The 21,845-nt window shown below is 54.6% G+C and overlaps 1 protein-coding gene and 1 long non-coding RNA gene across 4 annotated transcripts in view; one reads left to right on the top strand and one right to left on the bottom strand.

The window, feature by feature from the left end:
• Window positions 1-1,756: 1,756 nt before the first annotated feature.
• LOC139004295 (uncharacterized) lies at window positions 1,757-5,700 on the top strand. Its single transcript, XR_011470345.1, has 3 exons — window positions 1,757-2,785; window positions 3,123-3,327; window positions 5,306-5,700. It is a non-coding gene; the product is annotated as an uncharacterized lncRNA (long non-coding RNA).
• A 726-nt stretch (window positions 5,701-6,426) lies between these two features.
• KCNJ6 (potassium inwardly rectifying channel subfamily J member 6) overlaps window positions 6,427-21,845 on the bottom strand; it is a 172,282-nt gene continuing 156,863 nt past the window's right edge. For 2 of the 3 annotated variants that reach the window (XM_070407197.1, XM_070407198.1), the window contains one exon: window positions 6,427-11,412. In XM_070407197.1, the coding sequence (XP_070263298.1) occupies window positions 11,087-11,412 (326 nt within the window). In that variant the 3' untranslated portion in view covers window positions 6,427-11,086. The remainder of the gene's footprint in view (window positions 11,413-21,845) is intronic. The other variant, XR_011470344.1, reaches the window with a different exon arrangement.

The raw sequence follows: 21,845 nt of genomic DNA, 5'->3' as shown, positions 1-21,845 counted from the left end.
TGTTGGTTAATATCTATAAGCCTCCCCCGTGTAACCCTTGTCTTATGGTTTTGCTGGGCATGTTGTCTACTACTCAAGGCTGTAGAAATTCCACCGTCTTTCTCAGATTCGCTGAATCATTTCAGCCCACTTGACAGTTTGGTCAAGGAGATTTGGCTTTCTTTCCACTGAAAGATTATTATTATTATTACTAGAGGCCCGTGCACAAAATTTGTGCACAGGTAGGGTCCCTAGGCCTGGCTGGTGATCAGGGCCGATCTGTGGGGTGACTGGCGGGGCGATCGGGGGTGGGGTGGGGGGGTGGGGGGGGCAGCTGGCACCTGCCTTGGCTGGCCTGGGGCCTGTGGTCTGGGGGCAGCTCCTGCATTGAGCGTCTACCCCTGGTGGTCAGTGTGTGTCATAATGACCATTCGTTCTGCCAGTCATTCTGCTGTTCGGTCGATTTGCATATTAGGCTTTTATTATATAGGTTTATTTTTCCTGAAGACCCACGAGCCTTTAAGCACTTGGGCGGGCTTGTGAATGCATCTGCTGTGACTCTCCTGCCCGGCCGATTCCTTAGCCCGGAGCCTGAGTCCCCTACAATCTCACACCAGTTTTCAAAATGCACATTTTATTGAATTCTCCAATTAGCCACCCCACCCCACCCCACCCAGGCTGGCCTCGGCACCACCCAGACTCGCTTTGTGCACGTCTATCTTTGGACCCTCTCCCCGGCTGGCCCCTCAGATGGAAAGGAAGGCCCTCTGTCTTGGATCTCCATCCCCCAATGCCACCCAGCCGTGAGGAACCTCAGGACAAACACCCTTCCTTCCCCAGGAAACCATCCGTGATGGCTTATGTGGAGGCTGACCTGCCGTTGCTAAATTTCAGAACAGTTGTCCTGGCCTCTTAACCCGGTTGCCTTATTTCTGAGACGAGTAAGTTAACTTCCCGGTAGCCCTCAGGGTCTTCCTCGGTAGAGTGGAGTCGGTGTTTGCTCACAGGGCTTCGGTGTGGCTTGAGGCCCTCGGCACAGAGCTGCCATGTGGGAGAGCTGGCAGCCAGGAGGCTGGCGAGGAAGATGCCACTGCTCCTTAGAGTCCTCCCAACAACCTGCCTAGGACAGTGGTCGGCAAACTGCGGCTCGGCAAACCGCGGCTCGCGAGCCACATGCAGCTCTTTGGCCCCTTGATGTGGCTCTTCCACAAAATACCGACTTCTGCGCATGGGCCACGAAGTTTCAATCGCACTGTACGTGCGCGCCCACACGTGGTATTTTGTGGAAGAGCCACACTCAAGGGGCCAAAGAGCCGCATGTGGCTCTCGAGCCGCGGTTTGCCGACCACGGGTCTAGGACGTCGCTGCCTGTAGTGTGTGGGGACCAGCCGCAGTCCAGCCAGTGCAGATGGTGAGCAGAAGCCAGGGCACCAGCCAGCTCTCAGAGTGCCGAGTGGCGCTCTGTGCTGGTCTGGTTTTCCCGGGCTGCTTGGGTCCCTGAGAACAGAAACACGAGTGCGCACCTGCTCCCAGCTTTGGCGAGCTTCATGCTCCTTGAAAACAAAACATTTTACTTCTCTAGGCTGCGAGTATTTTATCAAAAACTCCAGTCGCCCCCCCCGCCCCCAAAGTTTCTGGGCACAGTGCGGAAGAGCAGGTGTGTGTGCCTTGTTTCTTTTGGGGAGATGTGCGTCCTCTGGGAATGGGGATGGGGACGGGGACACCAGCGCGCACCCAGAGGCACCCGCCTGCTGAGCCAGGCCTGGGGGAGGCCGGGCTGTGCTTGGTTTAAAAGGTTCCTGACAGTTCCCTGTGTTGGTAAGAAAGGAACTTCCAGGTCAGTGGAAACATGAATGTCTACACACATGCAGCCCTCAAACTAGACTCAGACTCATCTTCAGTTTCACGGAGCCAGCATTCAAAAAGGCCGGGAAAGTGTAGGCGCTCCTGTGGGCTTTGAACCTGGTGAGGAACTTTTCAGAATAATTTTCTTTCTGTCTCAGGAAATGGCTCACAGGACAACCTCATATTTTATGGTCCGTAGTAAATATTTCAGCTTTAGTGTTGTGCTAGTTTATTAGGAAAAATACGATGAAATGTCTTTCAATTATTAGTGGAAAAGAGGGATATGGCTGAAAAAAACCAGTTGAATAAAAATATTGCGATGGTTTACGGTTTTTGCCTCCCTAGCTCTGTTCTGCTTGGTTGAGGATTACTTTTTGTTGCTTGGGCCCTAGGTGTTTGCTTCAGGGAAGGTAGCGCTGGATTCAGGTGAAAAGGAGTTGCCAACAACCTGCTGGAGCTGATCGAGCTGTTTGTAGCGGCCGGGAGAGGTAGCCACAGCCTTGGCCGGGTGGCTCAGCTGGTTAGACCATCATGCAGGTACACCGAGGTTGGGCATTTGATCCCTGGTCAGGGCACATATAAGACTCAAACAATGAAATCAGGTTTAAAAAATTAATTTGTAAGTAAACATTTTATTTTTATTTATTTATTTATTTATTTTTTGTAAGTAAACATTTTAAATCACTTTGGTTTGTAGTTAGGCTTATTATTGGAATATTGTGTGACTATATTTGGGGGCCAATTTTAATCTTTTAGGCAGAGTTGAATGATTAATAGGGGCAGCTCTATGGACATACGTTAGATCAGATTATGTGAATTTAGTTTTGGGATCTTTTTAAAAAGATGAATATGATTTGGGTGTGGAAATGAAGAATAGCTTTTTTTAAGGAGCAGATTGGCCACCTAAGGACATGCCATCCTAGGAAGAAATGGCAGGAATATCCCGCACGTGGCATGCTGAGTAAGTACCTGTTTGCCTGGGCACTGCCCATACCACCGTGGTTTCCCCAGGTCTGTAGGTGGAGCGGGCCTCTGCCAGTCCTCAGACCCCATGGAGGGATCCAGGCTGACAGGCTTCAGGTTGCCACGGCAGCAGCCTTGCAGGCCCTGGGTAGCCAGGCACCACATGGGTGCTGGGATTTCTCCCCGGAGCACAGTCTGTGCAGACAGGAGGAAGGGGGGGGGGGGGAGTGGAGTGGGGGGGACCACTTTGCCAACACAGGCAGGTATTTGTCATCATTTCGGAATCCTGGAAGGTGGGAGCGCTTACCATTGTCCCTGGGTGGCTCTCGTCTTAGACATGGACCCCTGGGATGAAGAAAGAACTCTGGGCCATCTTTGGCGAGCCCCTGCCTACGCAGATGTTTCAAGGGACAAGAAGATTCCTCTGCAGAAGTCCAGCTGGCCTTCGGCACAAGACCTCCCTTACCCTCTGCTGACCTATGGGCTGGCATCATAATGCCCAACCGTCACTCGTGGGCTCTCCGGGTGTCTCTGGGGCAGGTACAAACTCTTTTACATTTTTGATCTCAGGTGGTCACACTGCGAACATAGTACACGCTCAATTAAAACGGGGGGTGGACAAGAAACGGCAAGAGATAGGAGCAGCCCCAGGAACAGGTTCTTGGCTGCTGCTCAAGGATGGCATGGGCACTCAGAAGAAGGTGCCGGGAAAGACAGCTCTTGGTGGTGAGCGGAGGGAGCGGGTTCAGAAAGAGGCGCTGGGCCTGCTTGGAGGACAGCCTGCAATGGGCTGAAGTGTGGGCTCCTGGAGACACGACCAGCTGCGTCTCCAAGTGCGGCCACCCAGAGTTCCTTGCGATTCAGGAAAGGCTTGGCCTTGCTGTCCCCGTTGGGTGGCTGCCAGAGGAAAGGGGGGGGTGCACCATTGCTTGCCCAGGGCGGCACTTGTTTTGGTGGCGGGGTGGGTTTGAACAGACCCAGCCCCTGTTCTTAAAAGGAGGGAGCAAGGGAGCAGGGTCAGACCGTCTGGGGAGACGGCTGGGGTCGTCGGATGAGCCAACTGAGTTTGTGCGCAGGGCATCATGATGCCCCAAAGTGACGATTCCTACAGTTTCAAGAATGCTACTTGCAAAGGGGAATAAAAGGCTACAACAATCGCCATGGGAAAATGAGACCTTTTTTGGACTTCCTTATACTTCATTTATGCATCAGTGTTGTTGGGCTTTAACTTAGTGTGGGAGGGGCAGCCCTGTGCACAGGGGACTCAAACGGTCTACACTAGTTCCTTTAGGGAGAGGTGTCTCCCTGACCCAGGTAGGTGTTCTGTGGGGTCAAGAGTGCTGGCCACGGTCAGCTTCAAAGACACAGGGTTCCCGGAAGACATTTCTGGGGGGCGGGGGGATGTCATTGTTTAGATGGGCAGGGACCAGGCCTGGAAGAAGAGGCTCACCCAGAGAGGTAGGCATGGTCAAGCTTCTGGATGACCCAAGGCTGAGCCAAGGGAGGGCCCTGTTCCTTCCCTGTCTCACGGGCAGCTGTGCCAGAGCTGATGCCAGAACGGCCCCTGCTGGGCGGACCTGAGAGCAGCGCTCCTCCTCCTCCTCTGACAATGCTGGCCCAGGACCGGAGGCTCTGGTCACACACAGCGGGTGGCGGCCCAGCTCCGGGCTCCACCGACCCAGCTCTGTAGCTGTGTGTGGCGGTGAGACACCCCACATTGACATTCTCCGTAGGGCCGTCAGCCAGGTCTGGGATGTCAGTGGTGAACGAGGTCTGATCTTAGGCTCCTGGGCTATCTTGCTTCTTTGGACGGATGTTTTATGATTTCTTAGAAATGATGATGAGTTCCACATCTCTCTCCCCACTGTCTGCTGCTTACAGCCCTTCCTATGCTTATAGAGAGTGGCTGGGTGAGAGCACAGTGTTCACGCCCAGTGTGAGCACAGGGCTTTATTCTGAAAATGCTCCGTTTCATCTGTCAGTAGAAACATGTCATTCTCTGAAATCAAGACCTGTGGCCTATGTGGTCACACTTCTCTGGCCAACCACAGAGCACATTAGGGTTTGGGCCTATGGGGAGGGGTGGGGAGCGTCTAAAAATAAGTCTGCAAGTCCCATGGTCACTGGCGGTCAGTCTCCATCACTCAGTCACGTTGGGACCTCAGTGAACCCATCTGGTGTCTTGAAGTATTTTGTCCCCCCTCACCCAGGACTCTGAACTAGGTGGATGCCGGAAGCTTCCTTTTACCAAGGCAATGAGGCCAAGTAAAAGTTTGACTCCTCTTGCACTTATTTGAGTTTTATGGTGGTGAACTTGGAGAGTTTCCCCTGCCACTGAGTTACCGGGGGTTCCATGCCGCTGCAGGGCTGCAAACCTTCTGCATGATCCGTGTTGCACACGGCCTTCCCTAGTTTCTGACCCAGGAGCAAGTCCACCTCAACTTCCATCATGTATGTCTTGGCAATACAACATCTCAGTGATGTGTTACAAATATTTTCTCTCTCTCGTCATTTCTAGGAGAGCACTTACGAGGAAACTCGATGTCGTTTTCAGTACAACTGAAGAGGGAACCTTTGGCTTTGGAAATGCTTCTTAGAAGCCCAGAGGCTCAGCTCAGTGACACTGAAGAGCGAGTTTCCTCTTGACTCATCGTGAAGCCCCGCTGTCCGGGCCCCTTCCATCCACCACTTCCGTCATCACCCATCTCTGCTGCCCCAGCCTCAGAAAGCAGCGGGCAGCCCAGTAACCACCCTTTCCTACTCTTGCTTCTCCTGCGGCTCTTTCCAAAGAACCTGTTGGTTTTCCAAGAGAAGCATGTATGTCCTTATTTGCATGTTAAGCTTTTCGCTGAGCTACTGGAGGGGGCCAGACTAGTGCGCGTAACCCCAACAGTAGCTCAGGGTTCATCTATCACGTGGTCACTGCAGGTGGGGGAGTGGTGGTGGGAGGGAGGAGGGCACCAGCAGGGACACAGCGGCAGCTCAGAGGTGAGTGCAGTGCTCCTGCCAGAGAGGGGGGAGAGGGCTGGGATGGGTGGGGGGAGAGGGCTGGGATGGGGGGGCAGCTGGGGCTGCTCACTCCCCTGCAAGCCCAGCTCACCCCACTGAGGCCCAACTACATAGTGAAGTGTCTGTGGGTCCCAGCGAAGCTCTAGCCCGGTCCCTGCCCGGGAACCACCATTTCTGTGCTGTTCAGTAGTGGGTAGTGTTCCCGCCTCACTTTCTGAGTTGGCCGCTGGGTCCCGGCTGGCTGTCCCTCTGCTCACCACTCTGGGGGGCGGGTTCTGAGAAGGAAGAAGTCTTTCTTTGAGACCTGACTTATGACTGGGCTACCACAGTCCTGTGAAGCAGTTGGCCGCTTACCAAAAGATGTGTATTTTTCCCCTTTGAACAGACCTATGGGCGGCGTACAGATTTATCCTGGGAGAGAGCATATTGTTCTAAGTTGTCCTGGCATCTCTTAATACTGCAGCATAATGCTTACTAACTAATAGTAGTTACTGGTATGAACAGCATTTAATAGTATGTACGGGGGCCAGCAAACTTTCCCTGTAAAGGCCAGATTCTCAATATTGTAGCCTCTGGCCACATGACCTCAACTCTGCTAGTGTGTGGGAGCAATAATAATGGATAGGGTACCCGTGTTCCAATAAAACTTTATTTGTGACACTGAAGTGAGAATTTCATATACTTTCCACATGTCACAAAATAGTCTTCTTTAGTTTACTTTCCCCCCAACAACTTAAAAATGTCAAGTCATTCCTAGCTTGCAAGGCTTCCAGAACCAGGCGGCGGCCAGGGGCTGGGAGCAGATCTGCTTTGCGGACCCTTTTTGTAGTAAAAAGAGCCCAGGGCTCACACCTCGGCACCTGGACTGGACTGGGGCCTGTGGTTCGCAGGCCTTGTGAACCGGGGGCCAGGCCGGGATTTGCCTACCCCCTGGATTTCCATCTATAACATGGAAATTCTAGCACTCAGCTCCCCGAGGGGTTAGAATGAAGTGGGGTAGTTTGAGTAAGTGCTCAGACATGGCGCACAGTAGGGCATAATGTCGTCTTGTTACTGTACACACTGTGCTTCATCAATGTCTCTAGTGGCCTGAGCGAGCTCTACTTCCAGATGCCACACTGCGTCCGCAGCTTCCCGGACAGCAGGGGCAGAGATAGTAGGAAGAGGCGTGCTTTACTCCATTTTAATTAAAGGGTAACATGTCCGTAAGTATAGGTTGGCCCTAAAGTCTAGAAACAAGATAATATTAGCAATGAATTGTCTGTGTTGCCCGTTTTCTGACTTCACAGCCATCCACCGAAAGGAACTCCTGGGAGAGAGTATCTACCGTGTCTGCAGGACATTTCATTTCCAACTGCCCTGTTGTGAACCACAGCGTACCACCCAGGCCGAGGAAAGGACGACTGAAGACTTGTCAGACTGACGGCGAGCTGTCTTGGAAAAGACTACGGATAAAAAATCTTGAATTGCTCAGCTAACCAGATGATTTTACATTCTTGCGGCGAGTTCAAGTATAGTTTCTAACAGCATTTTTATAGCCTTCTTCTCTATCCATCTTTACAAATAGTTTCTGAACCTCCCTAAGATACCTGCTTAAACCTAAATTTAAAAAAAAGCAAAGGGGGAAAAAAGTAGGAAACTGAAATATAAGAAAGTGTAGGGAGGGAAAACATTTGGAGGCTTCAACGTTTCGGCTTTATGTGAAGTCATAAGTAATTTTGAAATTAGGATGTAATGGAAAACAGACATTAGCACCCTCACCTGGTTAAACCCGGAAGAGGAAATTGTGCTTGAGAGACAGGTTGGCACTTTCAGGGACAGTAGCTGATTTCGGAGAGGAAACGAGTTACTGAACTACGGGAATGGATCTGGGACTGGAGGAAAGAGCGCAGGAGAGGGACGGATGAAGGAGGGGTGGGCACAGGGCACCTTCTGGACCAGTGGCTGGGATGCCGGGTTTCCAAGGAACAGCAAAGCGATGATCCGGCATTACCCAGATGTGCTTATTGCCAGGGGACACCCAAGACACAAACAACTGTGCAGCTACACGAAGCGGACACAGGTGAAGAGGCTCTGTCAGTGGGAACGCCGCTGGGGTGGGCGGGAGTGAGAGTCTGAGGGTCTCAGCGCTCTGGGGTGGGTGGGAGTGAGAGTCTGAGGGTCTCAGTGCCCTGGGGTGAATCCACCCTTTTCTCCAGATCGGGGTCAACTGGAACAAACGGCCACCTTCGGCTCAAAGTGCTTCTCCAGCGAATGGACCCCCCCATGGTTTTATGAAAAAGAGACTCCAATACACCAACCAGACACCACAATACCAGTCGAGAGTGATTCTTGTTCCTTATGGGTGCTGTTGCATTAAAATAGGCTTGTTTATTTTCATCGCACTTAGGTTGCTAACAAAGTGGCTGAGGGAAGGGGGTCTGGATACGGAGTGTGGGGACTGGAAATCGTGGGGGCATCTTTGTGGAACCGTCTTAACGGAAAAACACCATTCAGTACTTGCTGCTTAGAAAATCCAGTCTTAATGAGCTTCTTTCCGTTCCAAATTTGAACAGTTGACACAAAATACACCGTTAAACTGTTATCAATAATTGTAGAAAAATAGACATGTTTGCGCGGGACATTCTAGTAAAAGGGTCTTCTGGAACATCCTCGTTGAGAGACTCAGAGGCTCACGTTACAAAAACGAGATTTGGTTCATGTTCTGTCTCCAACTACATGGACACCAAAGACAGTGGGGATAGGGAGGGCCTCACCCCGGGGGCCCTGTCACCGCGACAGAACCGACCGCCATGTGCGTGACCGAGGGCTGTCAGGCTCTTTGTTCAGTTGTGCTAACGGGCCCCGAGCTGCTGTTCCCACCAGACAACAGGGCGTGTGTGGTCCTTTAAGCCTTAGTAACTGTTTTAAAAAGGCCCAGTGAGTCTTCAAGAGCTAAATTAGCAGACTTTTTGCAACCCCTGCTCGATTTCGCTTTGTGCTACCAGGCCACGCCCTGCAGCTCTGGGGGTGCTGCAGGGTGAGCGCCCACGAATCAAGAGCGCCCTGTATAAGGCTATGTACGTACGTGGAGGAAAGGCCACAATTCCTCCCACAGCCTGGCAGGAAGTGTGTGGGGCTCCCTCCTCTTTGACTGCAACCTCCTCCTTAGAGTGTGGAAAGAATAAACGATTCAACAGATATTCAACGCAGAGTGAGATGTTGGCAAACAGGAAGGGGCTATGGCCAGCAGGTTTGTTCTCCAGAAAGTCAGTGCCAAGAAGCAGTTGTCCTGAATCAAAGTCTTGGAAATGGGAGAAGAGAGGCCCCGTGACAGGCTGAGGAGCCCCTTTCCTTATCTCCCACACGCGCTTTATAGTAGATAAGGTCCCTCCACTATGGCGAAGGCCTGGGTGATCTGGTGCGGGAGACAAGGTCACCAGGGAGGGACGGCTAGTTTGAGTTCTTGGACTTCCACGGTGCAGAGCCTCAAAAGCACAGCTGTGGGAGCTGACAATGAACCTGCCTCCAGTCAGTGGATATTGATGATGGGCGACTGCGTTAGGGAACAAACAGTTTAAAAGAGTAAAATTAATGTGAAAGATCTTCACAGTGCAAAATTTCCACCTGCCCTTGATGTTTTCATGTAAGATTCTCTTTCTTTATTTGAAAAAAAAAATTTTATATTGAAATTTAGATTTTCAGTACAAAAAACCACCCTCCCTCTTAGCTCTCCCTCCATTCTTTCCTTCCTTCTTTCCTCTTTTTCTTCCTCTCTATGTCTACATTTATCTTTGCAGATTGAAATGAATTAAGGCTGCAGTTTTTTGTTTTCTTTTGCTTGGGAGACACTTTGGATTTGATTTCTAACCTGTGGCATACTTTTGAGAGATTTCGTAGTCACCAAGATTGTTGGTGTAATCTTTGAATGTTGAACTCTGGTCATTTCATAATAATAAAAGAATAGAATAAATAACAAAACAAGAAGCCGATGGATAAGCCCCCGGGTCAGGAAAGAGTGCAGGATAAAGTCAGTGTGTGAGGTCAGTGACACTATGAGCCTTTATGAAGTTCATGACTCCAGACCCAACCATCTTCTGCTCACCTGCCATGTCTCCTCGTAAAAGTCTGTAGTTTCTCGTGACTATGGAATGGAACCGCTGGAGAATCAGTGGTTTTGCAGAAGAGTGTCCCAGACTACAAAGGGTGAGCGCTCGTGTGAAAAGCGTGAACAGGTCACTGGTGACAAGCCCGAGAACGTCCTCGGGGAATTCTTCCCCAGGCTGGTCAGTGAGGCCCTGGTTGTCTTAAACGAGAGGCCTCAGTTTGTAAACATTTCACAGTATATCAGTGTATTGGTGGTGCTTTTTGCCATCTGCTGGACCTCCCAACTCCCCCCAGACCTATGGCTTATTAGATTCAATGAAAGGATCAGTGAGGGAACAGTGAGGTACCTGAACGGGCTGCCAGTCTGGGACACAGAACAGAGGCCATGCACGAAAGGGCCAGCAGTGAATGGGACCAAAGCAATTCAGAAAAAGACATCAGAACGGAAATGCCTACTGTACAGTGAGAATCTTTTTTCTTTCATCTTATTTCTAAAGTTATATATCTAAACCTACACTAGTTATATATCTATGTACATTATTTAGAAGTTGTGTTCTACAGTACTTTTGTACATGCTGGGTTTTATTAATAACTGTCAAAGAAAATACTTACATAAGGCATATATATGTACAGTGTTTTGTCTTTGCCTCACCTGGGTCCTACACCTGTGATGCCCTTGGGGGGCAAGCACCTGCCCTGGAGATGAACTGTGTGGGGATCTGGGAAAGTGAGGGCTACACTCTGTGTCTCACTGCAGGAACGAACAGGCACTGGGCCTAATGTGTATCCCAGGTCACGTGTTCACCACACTCTTGTGAGTGGTCTGGTCTTGTTCAGCACATGCAGGTCAGTAGCTTAACTCTCTAGGAGTTGGGTGTGTGGAATTTAGGGAGGAGACAGGCTTGGGCCATCAACGAGGGCATCTTACACCTTAACCAAATCCGTGTCTACCTCTTCAATCGGAGTAACTGAGGGAGGGCAGGCAGAGATTTTACACCTTGAAGATTTGTTTTCTGGTAATGCCAAAATTAAATACAAATAAAGCAAGAACAAAGTAAGAGAGGCAGAAAGCAGGAGGATGAGAGACAAGGAGAGGTTGAGGTGACAGGGGAAGGGGTGGCCTGGCCAGAGGAAAGGTTGTGGGGATAGGAGAAGGGGTGGCTGGCCTGGGGAAAGGTTGGGGAGGACAGGCCCGGCCGGGGGACTACACTTTGGACTCGTTCTCGAGGTTGGCCACATCACCATTCCTTTCTGTTTGCTCCTCGAGGTTCTTTTCTTCCTCTTCGGTCTCCAGTTCCGCATGTTGGTTGAGTTTGCTGGACACAGACCAACTGAGGGGCAGCTCTGCCCTGCTGGCCAGCTCAGCCAGCTCTTTGGCACTGAGGGAGGGGGTGCTGGTCTCATAGGTCTCGTGGAAGCTGTTGTAGTCGACTTCATAGAACCCGTCCTCCAGCGTCAGGACCGGGGTGAACCGGTACCCCCACAGGATCTCGCTGGTGATGTAGGAGCTCCGAGCTTGGCATGTCATCCCTGCAGAGGGAAGAGCGGAGGCTTTAGTGTGAGTGTGGGCTCTCTGACCCTAGGGGCCCTTGGGGAGCTGGGCGGGGCTGCTGCCTGTGGCTGTTCCGACTATGACCTGCATAGGGTGTCACAACGATGGAGGTGCTGTCCATGTTGTGGACACATGCTAGCATGCACAAGAGCGTGTGCTGGGGAGTCCAGGTCTCCCGGTGGAGCTCAGGGGAGCAACGTGAGAGTCTGGCTCTCATCAAGCCACACTTGCCCACCAGGCCACCACAAACACACAGGCCCAGGTGCCCGTGCACAAGGGGCCCATGCACACAGGTGTTCATGCACACAGGGGCCTGTGCACACAGCTGCACACTTATGTGCTCTGGGAGAGCCCTGAGGTCATGACTCTGACCTCCCCCACCCCAACTGTGCCTAAGTCCTACCGGGACCTGAGCCAGGAGTAGCTTCCTTTTAAGTGTGAAATGACAGACTGAGGGAAACGCCACCCGTCTCCCGAGAGAAGACCAGCCCACAGGCTTGGTGTAAATACAGGGAATGCAGTGGGCGCACTTTCCCCGCCGTCTCTGCAAAACTACTCCGGACACGGAGGCGTCCATTCGGTCATTCCTTCAGGGTCAACTTCTCCATTGGCTGCGTAGGCCCCGCTCCCACGGCCCCACCGCGAAGCCGGGAAAGCCATGGAGGCAGCGAAGGGATCTGGAACAGGCACCGAGCAGCCTAGGGCCAGGCCCACACGCCAGGGGCTCAGCAGGCAGAGCCCATGTTTAGATTCACAGCAGCACATCAGGTGGGAGACATTTTGTGCCGAATGCTAGCGCCATGAAGCCTCCTCGAGAGAGAGCCTCCTTTCCCCTTGCAAAGGCCAGAGGAGTTGCTCAGCAGGTAGACAAAGGATCAACATTGCCGAGAATCTGACTCCAGCAAAATAAAAGGGGTGGGCCCCTCCCCCCTTAGCGTCCTGTGAAATTAATCCCTTGCCAGTATTCAGACCCCAGGACTGCACTGGAGATGCTCTGGGCTTATTTTTTATTATTTTTTTAATGTTTTTAATTTTTAATTATTTATTTACTAGAGGCCTGATGCACCAAATTCGTGCAAGAGTAGGCCTTCCTTCCCCCAGCTGCCGGCACTGGCTTCCCTCTGGCACCCGGGACCCAGGCTTCCCTCGCAGCCCTGGTTTCGTCCAGAAGGTCATCTGTAAGGATGTCCAGTCTAATTAGCATATTTCACTTTTATTACTATAGATTTGTTTTAGGGAGAGTAGAAGAGAGAGGGAAAGACGGAGAGAAACATCGATGTGAGAGAAACACATCGATTGACTGCCTCCTGCACCGGCCCTGACCAGGGCCCGGGCTGATGAGGAGCCCATGACCTGGGATCCTTTGGTCCACAGGCCGATGCTCTGTCCACCGAGCCACACCGGCCAGGGCGAGAGTTTTCACTGCAAACGCCAGGCTGCAGGACACGACCCTCCTTCACTCTTGGTCCTCACGCTCAGGAAGAGCAGCCCTGGGTTAGCGCAGTGAGAAAGTGCCGTGCACTGTGCTTCGGAGTCTCTGTGTGGGAGAACCCGGGTGGCCCGTGATGGGGAGGGGCGGTGCTGCCATCTCTGCGGTCCTGGAAGAATGCTCCCCTCCAGCAGGTCAGTTCAGCCCGAGTTCCTCACTCACCCCCGAGAGCCGCCTTGGCCCAGGTGCACGGTGCCGCCAGGGGGCGCTGCTGCTCCTTCTGTGCCCCACGCATTGGCGGACCCCTGGGACTCACCACTAGCTTCACAAGAACAAGTTGAAATGTCTAAAAAGGCATCTACGTGCGTGCTCCTAATTCTACTCTCGCCAAGTAGTTGATGAATCCACAAATCAGGTATTGAATTAAGTCACAAACACCGTTGATCAGTGTGCGTTGTATGCCAGGCGCCAAACGCTTTCCGTGCCTGGGCCATCACATCCTTGCAACAGCCCTCTCTGGTGGTGCGGATACATCTATTTTGCACAGGAGCAAACTAAGGCCCAGAGAGGTTAGTTAACCATCCTGGGTCACACAGGGTTATGGACTGAACTGTGTGTCTTCAACATTCGTCTGTTCAAGCCCCAACCCCCTAACGTGGCTGTATGTGGAAACAGGAACTTGGGGGAGGTCAGTAAGGTTAAATGAGGTCAGAAGATGGAGCCCTAATCCAATAGGACTGGTGTCCTTGTAAGAGGAGGCGACACTGGGAGCTCTGTGCTGTGTGCACAGGTGAGGCTAGGCGAGGACGCAGCGAGAAGGCGGCTGTCTGCACGCCAAGCAGAGAGGCTCCCCCAGACACCAACCCTGCCGGCACCTTGATCTTGGAGCCTCTGGCTTCGAGAACGGTGAGAAAATACATTCCTGTTGGTGAAGCCACCCAGTCTGCGGGCTGTGATGCCAACACAGCCGACGAACCCCAGTGAGGGTGGACCCAAGGCTCTAGTTTAGTGAGCCGGGCTCCACAGCCCGGGCCCTCCATCAGCACACTATTCGCTTTATTTTTGAAGACAGGGACCATGTGTTATGAGGATCTTTATAGCTCCGGTAAGTGCCCCCACGTACATTCTACAAGATAAAATGGGGTTCGGACGAAGCAGCGTGGCCCAAGCAGCTGCCCACCATGCCTGCTCACCATTGCCGATGCCCGGTCCCCCCTCCCTCCCACCTGCCCTTGTGTTCTTCTACCAGCTCTCCTTCTAAGCCTGTGCATTTTTTTTCTTGTCTTCTGCACAAGTGTGTTTATTCTTGACCAAATCTGGGGCACTGCTCTCTAGGAAGTTGCTTGGAGACACCAAGCCACCTCCATTTCTTTTTAGCAAAATCAGGGAGAGTCCCAAGTCCAAGGGCAAACCCCAGGGTTCTTCCCAGCTCTCCCAGGCGGAGTTTGTGTCGCTCTTCCCCAGCAGTGAGCACCCGGCTCCCCACACTCCGTAGATGTCTCACTGGCTCTACCCAACAAGCACACACAGCAGTGTGGGGATGACCACGTCCAACACTCTACTGGGGACTTGCCATGCCAGACTTAGGTCTCGCAGGAAGGAGCAGATGCTGGTTAGGTTGACACAGAGAAACCCATGCGACTCTCCCAGCCCGGAAAGCCCCGGAAGGGCCAGGAGAGAGCGGGCCAACCAGGACTGTCAGATGCACTTGAAGGCCAATCAGGAAGCTTCCTGCTTCCAAAAACTCTACTCTGACAGAACGCCCATCCGTCAAAGACTGCCTTAAGATTTCTTCCTTTTGGTCCATAAAACCCACTTTCCTTTGAAAGTCCTCCGAGTCTCTTCCGGAAGGAGAGCGGCAGCAGCCGCCCCTCTGTCTGATCTGGAGGAACCGCCTTTGCTAAGGACGCCGCTGCTCTCTGTCCTTTTGACGCGATCAACCGCAGGCCAATGAGGTCAAATTCCAAACGCCTGGGCCGCTCTTCCTAATCGTAGCGCATCCCCCGGAGGTGGGATCCCCAGAGCCCCAGGTCCGAGTTACTTCCTTCGTGGTTCTTTCGAGGTGGCCACGGTATCCATTTCATACCCAGTCAGTTCAGGTGTCCCTGTCTGCATTTCACTGGAGGGTTTAAATGGTTCAGAAATGAAGGCAGCATAACCAGATGCATTGAGAAGAGCCTCATTCCCACCCTGCCCTCCCACCCCACGGCCCGCCTCCTCTGTGGCCATCACCGCTCTGCTCGCTCCTTTAGGATCCCGGACACACTGCTGTGGGGACCGTGGGCTTAGCGTCTACACTGCAGATCCCACTAGCTCATTTCCCAGCGGCCACGCGTGACCGAGACCCGCGTGTCAGGGATGAAGTGGAAAATACAAGTGAGGTCAGAGCAGCGCGCATGGCAGGAGCGCAGGGCGAGTGAAGGAGGAGGCAGCGGCGGGTCCCTGGAGACAAGCGGGACTGCAGTCAGTTCGGAGGAGAAACCGAGAAAACCGAGGTCTCCTGCGAATGCCTTCGCGGGGCGGCCCCTGCGGGTTCTGCGCTGCGCAGCCCCTGACATGGGCGCCGACCGACCGACGGTCTGTGAAAAGCTCTCCATCTGCTAGAATGTGCAGCGAGGAGGAGGGCGCGAGGCGGCCTGGAGGCCCCGGAAGGGGCGGCGGGGAGAGACTTTTTGCTTTGCCCGCAGAATGGATGGAAAGAGAAAAAAAAACGCACCCGAATACTGTGCTCATTCACGGGGCGCCCCGGGACGCGAACCTGAGATGCTGAGCCCAAAACATTCTCGCTGGCGCAGGATCCCCCCTCCTCGGGCGGCAGGGACTTCGGGGCCACCCTCCTCCTGGTGCAGGTGGGGAAACAGATGCAGCGTCACCAGCCCAGACCGCCCGCCCGGACCCTCCGGTCCCCCGGCCTCTCTCCGTGCCGCCCCCAAAGCATTGCTTCCCGCCCGGAAATGCTGCGCCCGCGCTTCAGACACAAACTCCTCGCTCTCGCACAGGAGGGAGCCGGGAACGCGCCCAACTCCCTCTCCCCACGAGCTGTCCCCTCCGGGGGCGGGGCCAGGGCCTGTGTGTGTGTGTGTGTGTGTGTGTGCGCGCGCGCCTGTGTGTCTGTCTGTGCGTCTGTGTGTCTCTGTGTGTGTGTGCCTGTGTGCCTGTGTGTCTGTGCGTCTGTGTGTGTCTGCCTGTGTGTGTGTCTGTGTCTGTGCGTCTGTGTGTGTGCCTGTGTGTCTGTGTGCCTGTGTGTGTGTGTCTGTGTGTCTGTGTGCCTGTGTGCCTGTGTGTCTGTGTGTGTGTGTCTGTGCATCTGTGTCTCTGTGTGTGTGTCTGTGTGCCTGTGTGTCTCTGTGTGTGTGTCTGTGTGTCTCTGTGTGTGTGCCTGTGTGTCTGTGTGTGTGCCTGTGTGTCTGTGTGTGTGTCTCTGTGTGTGTCTGTGTGCCTGTGTGTGTGCCTGTGTGTCTGTGTGCCTGTGTGTCTGTGTGTGTGCCTGTGTGCCTGTGTGTGTGTGTCTGTGTGCCTGTGTGTCTGTGTGTGTCTGTGTGTCTGTGTGTCTGTGTGTGTCTGTGTGTGTCTGTGTGTGTCTGTGTGTCTGTGTGTGTCTGTGTGTGTGTGTGTCTGTGTGCCTGTGTGCCTGTGTGTCTGTGCGTCTGTGTGTCTGTGTCAGTGTGCCTGTGTGTGTGCCTGTGTGCCTGTGTGTGTGTGTGTCTGTGTGTCTGTGTGCCTGTGTGTCTGTGTGTCTGTGTGTCTGTGTGGTCGGACCCATTCACTCATCACACACACATGTGCACTGGAAGCTGCACTGGGCGCGGGCAGGTGGGAGGACGCAGACACGGATGCGCACAGCAGCCAGAGAGACGGCGTGTTTGGGTTTAGAGGTTGTTCGGGGTTAGAGCGGGCAGAGAGCAGGAGGGGTTCGCTGGGTGGGAGTGAGGCAGGAAGGACTTCAGGAAAGACGGGCTGGGCTTAGAAGGATGAACAGGAGTTTGCCAGGTGGGTCAGGGTCAGTGGAGGCAGAAGACGAAGAGGCTCTGCTGGGACCTGTCCCGGCTGCAGTGGAGACATGGCGGGGTGGAGTGGGGGGGAGCCTGGGGAGAGACGGTGCGTGGCCGGAGAGCAGGGTTTCCCGTCGCCCTCCGGGTTCGACTTTCAGCCTGCGGTTTCCCTCCGGTGATGAGAACATATTCCACCCACGGGGCTCCCTCCCTCCTCGCCAGGGGCCACGGAGACAGCGAAGAAACCGGCTGTTCCGGAGTGTGGCCCAGGGGGGCCCAGCAGCCCGGTACCTGCCCAGGTGCGGCTGTGGGGCTCCCTGCACCCGCCCAGCTCCGGCCCTGCCCGCGCCCCCCCTCCCGCCGGAGCCCCTGCAGCCCTGCCGCCGCCCGCGGTCCCCGGGCTCACCCGCTCCCCCCGCCGCAGCCCTGCCGCCGCCCGCGGTCCCCGGGCGGACCCACTCCTCCAAGCTGCGGGGGCTCTGGCCAGGTTGGGGACGGATGTCCCACCACACGGGGAGCTCCTCAGTCCCAGGCAAACCTGGACCCAGGTCCTCCTCGCCCCTGTGCCAGCCAGACGACCCTGTAAAACTGCACATGGCATCTCATCCCCCCTGCGTCACCCTCCACGGCCCCCCGCTCAGAGCAAAATCCGCCGGAGCCTCAGGCCAGCCCCGCAGCGGGCTCAGCAGGGAGCTGCCTGGTCCCGGGCCTAGCGCAGCCGCACCTCCCACCCGGTTCTGAGCGTCCCCCTGGACAGAGCTCTTGAGCTGCGGACCACGATCTGTGTCTCAACAGCAGCTGCTCCGTCACCGTTTGAACGAACCGTCAGTGAAATCCCCAAAGTCCGTTCCCTCGATCTGACTTTCCGAGATGCTGGCCACGCCTGGGAGACACACATGCCACCAGGCGAGACCTCGGGGAGGACGGGGAGGACGGAATAAACTTAGCGGGTGTTTAGCGCCGGCGACCGCACTGGTTTTAGAAACTGCCCGGCCCAGGCACCGGCGCGCGGCCGGCTGGGCTGCTGTGTGGCAGCGGCGCCACCAGGTGGCGCCCGCCCTCGCCTGGTTTCAGGGACCCGACCGCCCAGCTGCCTCCTGGTCGCTGCGGACCCGCTGGGGGGAGCACCGGCTGTCACCCAGGATGTCCTCGCGAGCGCCTGGAGGGAAGGGGGCCTCGATGGCGCTCAGCTGCCTCGTGGGTCCTCGGTCCCGGCACCTCGGGGAGGGGCCGCTCCTCGTTTTTTTCCTGGGACCCGGGTTGGGAGGGGAGGCTGCCTGGGTACCGGTGCTCGGCTCTGCCTTAGCCTGAGACCCCGGGAGAGGGTCGGGGTGAGTGGACAGCCCTCCCGCCCCCTCTGCACCCCCGCTCCCGCCCCCGCCACCTCTGCGCCTGCCACTAGGAGCCCAGCCTTTGCTGATCCTGGAAGCAGTTCAAGCCAGCACGCAGACATCCATGCGTTTGGGAAAGAGGATTTGGAGGTTTGCCCTTAAACAGTCTGTCACTGAGCCCTCAAACCCCAAATTCCTACTGCTAGTCATCCTTAGGGCGCATGTGCAAGTACCCATGCCTGTGGGAGGCTGGTGCATCTGTGTGATGTTCTCCCTAACCTTATCCCTAACCGTGACCCTAACCCTATCACTAACCCTAACCCTAACCCTAACTCTATCCCTAACCCTAACCCTAAACCTAACCTTAACTCTATCCCTAACCCTAACCCTAAACCTAACCTTAACTCTATCCCTAACCCTAACCCTAAAATTATCACTAAGTCTAACCATATCCCTAACCCTAACCCTATCACTAAGCCTAAACTTATCCCTAACCCTAACCCTACCCCTATTCTTAACCCTAATCTTATCCCTAAACCTAACCCGATCCCTAATGCTAACCCTAACCCTAACCCTAACCCTATCTCTAAACCTAACCCTAACCCTATTCCTAAACATATTCCTAACCCTATCCCTAAAGCTAACCCTAATCTTATCCCTAACCCTAACCCTATCCCTAACCCTACCCTAACCCTAACCTAACTCTAACCCTATCCCTAACCCTAATCCTAACCCTATCCCTCCCCCTAACCCTATCCCTAACCCTGCACCCCAGTGTAGTCCCCAGGCCAGCAGGGGCAGCCCCCTGGAGCTGGCGGGAAATGCAGAACCCAGATTCCCAAACCTGCTCCCCAGGGGAGTGTGGGCACCCGAAGGCTTGGCAGGAGGGGTGGGAGGGTCTGGTCTGAGGGAGCAGCGAGGCTGACGGGGTCCATGCCCGGGAAACTGCCTGCGGACTTCTGGTCTCTCAGTGGCTCTGCTGTGCCCCGTGCTGGCACCTGAGACCTTGGCTGGCTGTGGGGACAGGGCACCGGCCAGGCTGACGCTGTGCGGGGAGCCCTCACTGTCCAGGGGAGACCCCATAACTGGTTCAAGCCCCTCTTCCCAGAGGCCGGTGCCCACTGCCCGGCTGGCCTCGGCCTGTGGCCTCTGCCTACAGGACCGTCCCTGCCCCTCCTGTGGCTGGAGGCAGGCTCCCACTGGCTGCAGAGAGGCAGCCTGGGGGCGGGGAGGGAGAGGGCTCTGGTAAACACAGCTCAGAGACAATGGCTTTTCCATGGCAACAGCTCGAGCTGGGAGAGCAGCTCCTGCCCACCCCATGCTGCTGCCACTGGGCATGTGCAGCCTCCGTGTCCCACCCAGAGAGCAAGTTGGCCAGGAGAGTTCGTTTCCAATCCTCCCGGGGAAAATCCCTGAAAGGAGAGAAGAGGAGAGGAGAGGAGAGGAGAGGAGAGGAGAGGAGAGGAGAGGAGAGGAGAGGAGAGGAGAGGAGAGGAGAGGAGAGGAGAGGAGAGCAATCCTAACAGCCAGACTTTCCTCAAGCAAAGCAACGCCCTGGGTCTGCAAAATAGCGGCGCCTTTTCCTTTCTCCTCCGGTCTCTCCCTCCTTCCTGCTCCCCTCTTGTTGTTGTTGTATTAAACATGTATGCTCTGTTTTCATCTGGTTTTCTCCTGATTAGGCTTTTTCCATAACATTTTTCCTTTGTAAATTTCTCCAGAATATATAATCTTGTTTTTATTTGACTGTTGTAAGCTCCATGAGATCAGAAGCTGTCTCTCCATGTATCCATCCACCTACCTATATACCAACCCACCCAACTACCCATCCATCCAACCCTTATCCATCCATCCATCCATCCATCCATCATCCATCCATCTGCTCATATACTCACCCACCCACCTATTCATCAACCTATTCACCTACTCACCCATCCATCCATTCATTCACCCATCCAGCCAACAATCCATCCACATATCTGCCCATCCAGTTACTCATCAGCAAACATCTGGGGTGCCTGCCGTCTGCCCGGCCCGCAGGTCTTACTCTCACAGAGACCTCCTTCTCATGGGGACCAGACATTCACGATACGAAGTGTTAAATGCAGGTCGAATGGTCTGTACAAAGCCCTGTGGGACCAGAGAGAAGCTGTTGGCTAACTTGGGGTCGTCAGGGAGATCTCAAAGTGGAGGGGGCTCATCAGGAGAGCCTTGGGGGACAAGTGCTGGGCAGCGGGACCAGCATTTATCCAGAGGAAACAGCTGGTGAGGGGTTTGTTGGGACTGAGACCTGGGTTACTGAAGCGAAGTGGGGGCACAGGTGTGTGGGTCTGCCTTGTGAAGGGCCCCAGTGACACCCCGGGAATGTGCATTGACTCTGTCAACAACGGGGAGCTGCTGAGGAGCTGAGGGGTGAACGACGTGGTCAGCACTGAGTTTATTGGAGATAAACTCCTCTGGGAGCAGGAATAGGAGGCTGAGAGCCGTGGCTTCTCGAACAGCAAAACCACAGACACGTGCGATGCTCTCCTGAGTGTTGAAATTCTCCGTGAGGTTTAGAAACCTCTGTCTGGGGTCATGCGCTTGTTGCTCCATTCCCAGCAACACTCAGGAAGCCCCCATGTGAGCAGGGGTGGGGTGCTTGGCCCGGGAAGGGAGGGTCCCCCACTAGCCCCTGAGCTTTACACATGTGGTTGAGAGACCCCTGTTACCCAGCAAACTCCTCATGATGCAGCACGTGGCCTTCGGAGCCAGACCGAGTGGTCCAAACCCCAGCTCCTCCATTTGCACGCTGGGATACCCTCCCTTCCAGAGGTGGGGCCTAACACCCCCGCCCCCCGCCCCCTGTATGGACTGGCCTTAGTGACTTATTGTACTGAAGAAGCAGAAGCAGAAACTTGTGTGGCTTCAGAGGTGAGGTCGTTAGAGGCCCCGTGGCTCTCGCTCTCTATTTCTCTGATCACTGGCTTTGGGGAGAATGATCTGCCACGCTGTGAGGACACTCAAGCAGCCGAGAGAGAGGCCCATGTGACAAGGACCGAGGACTCCAGCCAAAAGTGAGGGAACCCCCACGTTGGGAGGGGACCCTCCAGCCCCAGTCCAGCCCCAGCCGCCCGCAGGCCTGGCTGTATCTGCAACCTGGTCAGAGGCCCTGAGCCGGAACCACCCAGCCAGCAGCGCCTGGTTCTCCACCTGCGAGAAGACACGTTTGCAGTTTACAGCCACCAACGTTGTGCAACGATTGATAATTTAACACAAAGGTGCGCCCTTGGACCTGTCCTCCTGTCACCCACATAACGGGGGGAAACAATGTTATCTGCATTGTATAGAACTGAGGTACGACGTTCTCTACATTATGGAGGATCCGCAAGCATTGTATGAGTTAATTCACAGAAAGCACGGGGTGCCTGGCGCAGGAAGTGCTCGGTGAAGGTCAGCTTTAACGGTTGCCAGTGGGAAGTGCCTGAATTCGGGCAGAGGGAGAAGAGTGGGGAAGAGGAGCTCTTGCTGAGGGAATGGAGATGGAAACCAACTCTGCAAACTCAGCCAAGGAGTGGGATGTCCACGCCAACGAGGGAAGGGGTGCATGGGGAGGGGGGGGGGAAGGGAGGACCCGTGCCCTGGGAGTGCCCTCGTCCAGCACCCTGTGCACCTCAGGAATT

The sequence above is a fragment of the Myotis yumanensis genome, unplaced genomic scaffold, assembly GCF_028538775.1.
Source record: "Myotis yumanensis isolate MYYU_CA2020_CCGP unplaced genomic scaffold, mMyoYum1.0.hap1 SCAF_2, whole genome shotgun sequence".
NCBI lineage: Eukaryota > Metazoa > Chordata > Mammalia > Chiroptera > Vespertilionidae > Myotis > Myotis yumanensis.
Note: the sequence above shows the minus strand (reverse complement) of the source record. Positions and strands in the feature narration are given on the sequence as shown.